Here is a 10,617-nt window from a genome sequence, read left to right as displayed (position 1 = left end):
TCAGTAATGAGACCAAAAAACAACAACTAACCAACCAGGTGAAGAATACAGCTGCCTGGGTGTTTTTGTAGTATTTCCAGTTAAATCAATACTTAAAAAGATAAACTTTTTTCAGAGAGTAATAAAATATTGAATCACTCTATATAGTTCCTCTAAAACAGATTCTACTCTTACTAAAATTGTTACAAAGATCCCCAGTTGAACCCACATTCCACTTTTTACTACTTGCCTCGGCAAACAACACTAGGTTACAAACAGAGACCCGCTATTGGTCTTCCCTTCATCAGCCCAAATCAACAGGCCAATCGAAACCTCTAGCTACACAACTACATGCCTTAGAAATAAAGTGATACGCATGTNTCCCTTCATCAGCCCAAATCAACAGGCCAATCGAAACCTCTAGCTACACAACTACATGCCTTAGAAATAAAGTGATACGCATGTTTTACATAGCATACACATCTGATATTGCAGATAACCTAGAACAACAAAACGTCCCTCTTCCAGGGCAGTTGTCCTGCCCTCCGTACTGCATACCATCTGGGTCATGTTCATTAGGACACACAACCAAAAATGTTTAGCATTTCCATTGCTAAACAGGAAAGTTTAATATTAACCAAGTCGGTAACATTTTCCAGCAATTTTTTTATTTTTTATATCTCAACGTTTCAGTGGAATTGTGGGCCTAATCTACGATTGCAATTTCCATTTTGATATTAAAAGGTTTGGAGAAGGCAAATGCAACCCTTGTGGGAAATATCAGGTGCTTCTTTGCATCATTCAGTGTTTCTTACCCCTAAGTCAGGGGTGTCAAACTCATTCCACGGAGGGCCTAGTGTCTGCAGGTTTTTGGTTTTTCCTTTCAATAAAGCCCTAGACAACCAGGTGTGGGGAGTTCCTAACTAATTAGTGATGTTAATTCATCAATCAAGTACAAGGGAGGAGCGAAAACCCGCAGACACTCGGCCCCCCGTGGAATGAGTTTGACACCTGTGCCCTAAGTGATCCAACAAAACTCCAGAATAGTGTAGCTACAGTCCTTTATACATCTTCCATACTTCATAGGCCTGCTAGGGGGAGTCTACAAGCTATTCCCACCAGTCAGGAGGGCACACCCTTGTCCTTTTCCCAGGCCCACCCTATCCTCTCTGGGGCAGTCAGACACAAACACCCTCTCGCCGAGGCGTTGGTTGCTTGTCTGGTGCCCGTGCATTCTCAAGGCCTACACAAACCCACACGTCAGAGCACCCAGGCTGACCTGGATTTACTTTTTGCATATCAAGGCCTACTGTAGATCAGACCTGGGTTCAAATACGATTCAAAATCATTTAATATACTTTATTGGGGCTTGACTGAGCTTGCCTGGAGTGGAACCAACATTTTTTCACAAAAGTTACAAACTCTGCCCACCTGGCGGCACTCCAGGCAGGCTAAAGTATTTGAAACATTTTAAATAGTATTTGAACCCAGGTCTGTTCCTATAACATACTGTACTCTCCATGTTAACTGCAAAGAATTACTAGGAAACNAAGTATTTGAAACATTTTAAATAGTATTTGAACCCAGGTCTGTTCCTATAACATACTGTACTCTCCATGTTAACTGCAAAGAATTACTAGGAAACACCAGACCATATTATCACACATGGAATACGAGGGTTTGGTTAGGTAGGGGTGAATATGACAGTTCTAACTAAAGCTGTTCTATGCAATAAAAAATAAAACTGTTACAATTTAATATTCAAGAGAACACTTAACGAACAACTCCAAGCTTAGTAAAAAAAGGGAAAACTACTGCTGCATGTTAGTTGCACATAGTGTAACAATGTTGCAGGTTTTGATATCTCATATCATCCTACAGGAGAAAGAAAAAAAAATGGTATTTTGCATGATGAATGTCTTGCTTTTTACAGTATCATGTATGAGAACAGTAATACTGGGTCACAGCCTCTCAATAGCATTAGGCCTATGTGACCGTCAAGTTGCCATAGACCCCATCGGTACAGACGCAGCATAATCGTTACCCTGTACGCACGGTTGCCTCGAAACAACATTACATGCATTTCAAAACGTCAGTTGAAATTAGCCATACAGAATCACAGATGACATTATGTGCACCATACTTTAAAATAGACAGCACGCTTCATGTCATATCGAGCTAATATTGACAATTAGTTAGCCACAATCAGACTTGTGCTTTGTGTAACCCAAAACATACATCACACTGTTCTTTAGTACAATTATGGATGCCTTGGTTACTGTCGCTCAGGACGATGCAAACTCGACTTTTGATTGGCCAAGGCCGGACACACACACACACAAGCTGTGTTATGCAGGGTCACGACGGGAGGAATTATACTGCAAAAAAATTACCAAAATAACAAACAGTGCGAAATACATTTTTGGACCATGTTTTTGGATTGCCATGTTACTCGATACGCGTGTTCTTTCAATGCCAGTACCGCAAGCCTAGAACACTTTCATTTCAAAAGGATAACAGCAACACAGTATATAGAGTTTATATACAGTACATACTGTTTGGCAAAGGCTATTCCGCCTTAGTGCTTCACATTCAAACTACAGTATGGTGCCTGCATTAATGTGTACTATGTAAACACACACAGGGAATTCTTCTCTATGACCAGACACTGTGTAAGGTCAGTACAGAGAAAAGTAGTGTCTGTAATATTTGCTTGTGTGTATTCATGTATATTTGTCTGCTACAACATCCTATGCCTTAAAAACTGTTTTAGCTTCATCAACTTAAAAAATAAATAAAAAAAGTGGCCAACTTCAAGTCAACCTTTTCCCATATCATCATAAAAATCCATAGAAAAAACGACCATTGAAAACGTAAAACTTGAAGAGGTGGGCACGGGGCAACGTTTTTGGAGAACAGAGCAGTAGTACTGTAGTAACATACATACTGATCTGATTAATAAAACCTATATATCCTGATACATCTCTAGTATAAAAAGTAGCTTCATTTCTCTCTATATAAATCTCCTATAGATACACTACAATGGCAATATCCCCTCTTACTGTGGACTATAGAGTACATTATAGTTTATATCTTCCTAGAAGTATATATACTCTAAAACCCCCTCAGGGAAACACCAGGAAGGAATCAAGACGGTTTTTCACTCCTCTCTCTCTTCCTCCTCCTAGGAAGGAATCAAGCCTGATTAGGGTCACGCCATCACACCTCCTCCATCTACTCTTCCTCCTCCTCATCGTCGTCTTCATCGTGGCAGTGGGTGATCTCCTGGGGGGTCTGGGAGAAACATGTGGGGGGGTTGATCTCACTGATGGACCGGGTCACGCTGGCTGTTCCTAGTTGCTACAGCACTCACGCGCTCCTTGCTGTCAGTGCATGAGGCGTTGCGCGTCTGGCCAGGGGGACTCGGTGTCCGTGTCGATGCGTGCGCTGCCTCACACCTTGACTCCGCTGGCGGGCATCTCGAGACGGGAAGAGAGAGAGACCAGGAAAGGCAAGAGAGAGACACGAAGAGACGAACAGAAACAACAGAGAGAGACAGAAACAGACAGAGCGAGAGAGAGCGAGAGAAGAACAGACAGACAGAGAGAGAAGAGAGAATACAGACAGAGAGAGAACAGGACAACAGAGAGAGAAGACGAACCAGAGACGAGAGGAGACAGACAACGAGAGAGAGACAACAGACAGAGAGGACCAGACAAGACAAGACAGACAGGAAAGGACAAGACAGACAACAGAACAGACAGACAGACAGGACAGACAGACAGACGAACAGACAGCACAGACAGCAGAAGACAAGACAGAGCAGGCAGAACGAGAGACAGAGACAACAGACAGACAGACAGACAGACAACAGACAGAGAACAGACACGATGAGAGAGAGACACGACAGTACAGACAACAGACAGACAGAACGACATACAGAGAGAGAGAGACAGACAACAGAAGAGACAGACAGACAGAGAGAGAGAGTGAGACAGACAGACAAGAGACGAGAGAGAGAGAGACAGCACGACAGACAGACGACAGAACAGAAGACAGACAGAGAGAGACAGACAGAGACAGAGACCAGAGACAAGAGACAGACAGACAGACAGACAGACAAGACAGACAGAGATGAGAGAGACAGACAGACAGACAGACAGACAGACAGGACAGGACAGACAGACAGACAGACAGACAGACAGACAGAGAGAGACAGACAGAGCTAGAGAGAGACAGACAGACAGACAGACAGACAGACAGAGAGAGACAGACAGACAGACAACCAGACAGACAGACAGACAGACAGACAGACAGACAGACAGAACGACAGACAGACAGACAGACAGACAAGAGAGAGAGAGAGAGATGAGAGAGGAGAGAGAGAGAAGACGACAGAAGAGACAGAAACAGACAAGAAAGAAGGACAGAGACCAGAACAGGACAGACAGCAGACAGAAACAGACAGAGACACGAGAAGGTTTGGAAGAGAGGCCTACTACTTAGAAGCACTTCCGCTTGGCTAACGAGCCAGTACCAAGGAGTTTCAGACTCACCAATACGTCAATCTCCAATAATATTATTACCATGCGTTGAACTCTTGAATGTATAACAGAACTAGTCGATTACTGTGTGTATGTAGAGTGCATGTGTCTCTCACGATCAATATGTCTGGTCAACACATTGTATTGAAAATGAGAAGATAACTCCATACATACCACACTCTAATGTAAATGTCACGTCTCCATCGTCATGTGTTCAGCTAGCATGGTTGCCAGACATATTGTACGCGTTCAGCTCTAAATTAAGGTCACAGCACTGTATATCTTTATTAAACTAGCCCAGAGAAATGTTGATTCATTGCATCTATAATTTTCTAACCATCAATGTCTACACAATTAAACAGTTTTCCAATTCAGCAAAAGAAAGGTCCCTGTATCTCAACACATTTTTTCTCTGCAACATTTTATTCGCAAATGCTGCATTTCATTCCCTTGTCTGTTAAACTGTTAGAGAATCAACAACAAGAACTTCGAAAACAAGTGACTCACCAAGTACGTGGGCCCTCTGAAGAGGTAGCTGAAAGGGATAGTAGAACAGCGAGGTTGGATAGAAGCGAAGCAGCCCGTTAACAGGTCAGACCCATAGCAGACATCACCTGAGAGCGCAAGACAGAGTCTGCTCTGAGCCAGACCTGAACAGACTACCATCATACCATAGCCACCATTCCATGTCGCTGGATGTCCACTTTCTGGGAATGGGAGAGTAACACCGGCTTTAGATGCTCAGCCACAAGCACGCCACCCCGACAAATATTTCAAAGCTCTGATGAAGAACGTGAGGACCATTGCTTCAAATACTTCTTCAATGCAATGTTTCGTGCTCGGTTATGTGTACATGCTGGACTACTTTCCTGCTTGACCTACTCCGACTGACATACTTCCTGCTACTACTTGCTCAGTCCCCTTACTAGAAAGAGATTCTAAACATCCGAAGCGGTATCTTTCCCTGGTTAAATACACATTCCTGCGGAGGAGCGGCACATGGAATTCAGCGACACTTGTCGTTCCACCGTAATCCAACTTTCCGACTGGAGGATGCGAGAGCATCATAGGCTATGTTTCAAGTTATAGTTTAAGCATCCTCGTCACCAGCGGCATGATTTGTTAAAAGACTAACCGACTGTAACTATATAGCACACACACGGATTATAAAATCTGCCCCCCTTAAGCCACCCCCCCCCCCCCCCCTACCCCGACCCTCGTTAGACATTAGAACTACATTGAATCATTTTCGTGTTAGCTTGCTAATGAAACACTGTAGTAATCAAGTACCATTGACCCTTCTCTGGCGACGAGTTACTGATGTCAGGTCTCTCATTACTATGCTGTCCAGGATCGCTGTGTATAGATGTATGAGTACTGGTTAAATAGAGGGTTACTGATGTCAGTCTCTCATTACTACTGCTGTCCAGATGCCTGGAAGATAGAGAGATACTGGTTAGATAGAGGTACTGATTCAGTCTCTCATTAACACTGCTTCTAGATGCCTGGAGAATAGAGAGATTACTGTTAGATAGAGAGTACTGATGTCAGTCTCTCATTACTACTGCTGTCTCATGCCTGGAAGATTAGAGAGATACTGGTAGATAGCAGATACTGATTCAGGTCTCTCATTACTACTGCTGTCAGATGCCTGGCAGAGATAGAAGATATGGTTAGATAGAGGTACTATGTCAGTCTCTCACTTACTACTGCTGTCCAGATGCCTGGAGAGATAGAGAGATACTGGTTAGAATAGAGCTACTATGTCAGGTGTCTCATACTACTCTGTCTAGATGCCTGGAGAATAGAGGATACTGGTTAGATAGAGAGTACTATGTCAGTCTCTCATTACTACTGCTGTCTAGATGCCTGGAAGATATGAGAAGATACTGGTTAGATAGAGATACTGATTCAGTCTCTCATTACTACTGCTGTCCAGATGCCTGGAGAGATAGAGAGATACTGGTTAGATAGAGAGACTGATGTCAGTCTCTCAATACTACTGCTCCAATGCCTGAGAGATAGAGAGATACTGGGTTAGATAGAGAGATACTGATGTCAGGTCTCTCATTACTACTGCTGTCTAGAAGCCTGGAGAGATAGAGAGATAACTGGTTAGATAGAGAGACTGATGTCAGGCTCTCATTACTACTGTCTGCCCAGATGCCTGGAGATAGAGAGATACTGTATAGATCGAGACTACTGATGTCAGTGTCTCTCATTACTTACTGCTGTCAGATTGCCTGGAGAGATTACAGAGATATGGTACGTTAGATAGAGTAGATTACTGAGGTCTTAGATAGAGAATACTGGGTTAGAAGAGACACTATGTCAGGTCTCTCCATACTACTGCTGTCCAGATGCCTGGAGAGTAGCAGAGATACTGGGTTAGATAGAGATACTGATGTCAGGTCTCTCATTACTACTGCTGTCTAGATGCCTGGAGAGTAGAGAGATACTGGGTTAGATAGAGAGCACTGATGTCAGGCTCTCATTACTACTGCTGTCCAGATGCCTGAGAGATAGAAGATACTGGTTAGATAGAGAGCACTGATGTCAGTCTCTCATACTACTGCTGTCCAGATGCCTTGAGAGATAGAGATACTGGTTAGATCAGAGAACTGAGTCGGTCTCTCATACTACTGCTTCCAATCTGGAGAGATAGAGAGATATGGTTAGATGAGAGTACTGAGTCAGATTCTCATAAGCGCTGTCCGAGATAGCGAGATAGAGAGATACTGGTTATAAGTAGGCAACGGTAGAGAGATACTGGGTATAAGATTAGAGGGTGAGAGATACTGGGTAGAAGAGGGCAAGAGAGAACTGTTAAGAGAACGGATAGAGAGATACTGGTTAGATAGAGGGCAAGACGGTAGAATATACTGCGTTAATAGAGGCAAAGAGGTAGAGAGGATACTGTTAGATAGAGGGCAAAGAGTGTAGAGATACTGCGTTAGATAGAGGCAAAGAGTAGAAGATAACTGGTTAGATAGAGGCAAAGAGAAGAGATAATGGGTTAGATAAGGGCAAAGAGTAGAGATAATGGTTTTAGATAAGGGCAAAGAGGTAGGATACTGGGTTAGATAGAGGGCAAAGAGTAGAGATAAATGGGTTAATTAGAAGGGCAAACGAGTAGAGATAATGGTTAATAGAGGGCAAAGAGTAGAATAAGGGTTAGATAGAGGGCAAAGAGTAGAGATAACTGGGTAGGATAGAGGCAAAGAGTCAGGATAATGGGTTAGATAGAGGGCAAAGAGGTAGAGATAATGGGTTAGATAGAGGGCAAAGAGGTAGAGATAATGGGTTAGATAGAGGGCAAAGCGGTACAGAGAAGAAGGGGACTGGAAGTGAGAGAGAGAAGACAGTGCTAGTCACTGTTATAAAGAGCAAGAGGGAAGGGGACAGGCCTACATAGATAGATAGATGACTGTTTCTAAATGGGCTGAAGTCTGACTGTGAAGCCAGTTATCATCAGACCGATGGGGCAAACCCTGCAGACTTTGGCCCAAGGGCGACACACACACAGGGAGCCGAGGCAGCCTAGAGAGCGAGCAGAGGGGCGTTGTACGGGAGAAGACGGTGCAGTACTCACTTGTAGAGCTCTGCCAAGAAAATGTCTAGGCCCTGCAATTCCTCGAATAACGCTGTAAGACAGAAGAGGAAAAGGAGGCCAGGGTAAGTCTCAGTCACAACATATTTCCCTTTCCCTCCTCCTCCCTTAAATCAGCGGTGGAGAAAGTACAGATACCACAAAACGACGTAAGTAGTACTTTAAAGTATTTTTTACTTAAGTACTTTACACCACTGCCCTTAATCACAGGTGTTGGCTCACTCTTGTTCCATCTGTTGCTTTTTCACTCTCCCCCTCTTCATCTTCCTCTCTCATTCACCCTCTCCCTGGCAGGCTGTCACTCACAGGCCGCTGAGAGGTTTACGAGGGCATTTTACAGCTACAATGACACGTCAGTTATATTTGTGTACGTGTGCCTGTGCATGAATGTGTGTGTGTGGGTCTGTGCGCGCGCACACAAGTGTGTCACTGCTATAATATACACTCCGTGACTAATTAATACCCCTTGACTTTTCCCACATTTTGTTGTGTTACAGCCTGAATTTAAAATGGATTAAATTGAGATTTGGTGTCACTGGCCTACACAATTTCCCATAATGTCAAAGTGGAATTATGTTACGACATTTTTACAAATGAATAAAAAATGAAAAGCTGAATTGTCTTGAGTCGATAAGTACTCCACCGCTTTCTTATGGCAAGCCTAAATAAGTTAAGGTCCCTCAGTCGGCAGTGAATTTCAAACATTCAACCACAAAGAACAGGGACGATTTCCAATGCCTCGCAAAGAAAAGCACCTATTGATAGAGGGGTAAAAATGAAAAAGCAGACATTGAATATCCCTTTGAGCATGGTGAAACTATTAATTACACCTTGGATGGTGTATCAATACACCCAGTCACTACAAAGATACAGGCGTCCTTCCTAATTCAGTTGCCAGCGAGGAAGGAAACCGCTCAGGGATTTCACCATGAGGCCAATGGTGACTTTAAAACAGTTACAGAGTTGAATGATGTGATAGGAGAAAACTGAGGATGAATCAACAGCTTTGTAGTTACTCCACAATACTAACAAATGACAGAGTGAAAAGGAAGCCTGTACAGAAAAATAAATATTGAAAAATATGCATCTTGCTTGCAATAAGGCACAAAACTAAAACTGCAAGAAATGTGTCAAAGAAATAAACTTTACGTCCTGAACACAAAGTGTTACATTTGGGGAAAATCCAACACAACACGTCACTGAGTACCACTCTTCATATTTTCAAGCATGGTGGTGACTGCATCCTGTTATGGGTATGCTTGTCATCAGCAAGGACTAGGGTTTTTTTTTTGCATAAGAATAAATAGAGCTAAGTACAGGCAAAATCCTAGAGGAGAACCTGGTTCATTCTGCATTCCAACAGACACTGGGAGACAAATTCACCTTTTAGCAGGACAATAATCTAAAACACAAGACCAAATATACACTGGAGTTGCTTACCAAGATGACATTGAATGTTCCTGAGTGGCCAAGTTACAGTTCTGACTTCAACTGGCTTGAAAATCTATGACAGGACTTGAAAATGGCTGTCTAGCAATTATCAACAACCAATTTGACAGAGCTTAAAGAATTCTTTAAAGAATAAGGTGAAAATGTTGTACAACCCAGGTGTGCAAAGGTCTTAGAAACTTACCCAGAAAGACTCACAGCTGTAATCGCTGCCAAAGATGATTCTAATATGTATTGACTCAGGGGTGTGAATACTTATGTAAATGAGATATTTCAGTATTTCATTTTCAATAAAACACAAAAATGTTTTCACTTAGTCATTATGGGGCAGTGTGTAGATGGGTGAGAAAAAAAATATTGAATCCATGTTGAATTCAGGCTGTAACACAACAAAATGTGGTATAAGTCAAGGGGTACGAATACTTTCTGAACGCACTGTATGCCATTTAGCAGACGCTTTTATCCAAAGCGACTTACAGTCATGCATGCATACATTTGACGTACGGGTGGTCCCGGGAACCGAACTCATGCATCTGGCGTTGCAAGCACCATGCTCTACCGTCTGCACACGTCTATCTGGCTGCTTGCATGGGAATGTCCACCCGTCCTTTTGTGTGTGAGAGACCGCGTGCGTGTGAGACTCACAGCTCTTGTCAGTCCAGACATGCAACTCCTGGGCCAACTCGGGGATGACGAGGAAGGTCCTCCAGCCCTGGCGTTTCTTGGACTTGAGGATGTCCCCGAAGATGTGGTCTCCGATGTAGACGATGTCCTTCCCCTTGGCCCCCAGCAGGTCACACACGATGTCAGAAGAACCTGGGCGAGAGAGAGGGACATATTGAAATGTAGATGTTACTGGACGTTATTGTTTTATTAAAGATTTGTCCCACGTTGTTTTTAGATTCATACCATTGTTTTGTTTTTAGGGAACCCAAACCTCCCTGGACAACAGTGAACGTTGTTGAAAAGACGATGCTGGCTAAATAAAGGTGAACTGAGATCCCTCTTGTTTAGAAGTACTCTGCTAGTTAGATG

The 10,617-nt window shown here is 43.1% G+C and overlaps 1 protein-coding gene across 1 annotated transcript in view; it reads right to left on the bottom strand.

Annotated features, from left to right (window-relative positions):
- Window positions 1-363: 363 nt before the first annotated feature.
- The window catches only part of LOC112071261 (cytosolic purine 5'-nucleotidase), a 33,129-nt gene continuing 22,875 nt past the window's right edge, over window positions 364-10,617 (bottom strand). The window contains exons 14-18 of the mRNA XM_070439324.1: window positions 10,228-10,398; window positions 8,116-8,167; window positions 6,926-6,963; window positions 5,031-5,137; window positions 364-3,339 (exon numbers count right to left, since the gene is read on the bottom strand). Coding sequence (XP_070295425.1) covers window positions 3,214-3,339; window positions 5,031-5,137; window positions 6,926-6,963; window positions 8,116-8,167; window positions 10,228-10,398 — 494 coding nt within the window. The 3' untranslated portion in view covers window positions 364-3,213. The remainder of the gene's footprint in view (window positions 3,340-5,030; window positions 5,138-6,925; window positions 6,964-8,115; window positions 8,168-10,227; window positions 10,399-10,617) is intronic.

The sequence above is a fragment of the Salvelinus sp. IW2-2015 genome, unplaced genomic scaffold, assembly GCF_002910315.2.
Source record: "Salvelinus sp. IW2-2015 unplaced genomic scaffold, ASM291031v2 Un_scaffold1562, whole genome shotgun sequence".
Classification (NCBI taxonomy): domain Eukaryota; kingdom Metazoa; phylum Chordata; class Actinopteri; order Salmoniformes; family Salmonidae; genus Salvelinus; species Salvelinus sp. IW2-2015.
This window is presented reverse-complemented; position numbering and strand designations above follow the sequence as displayed.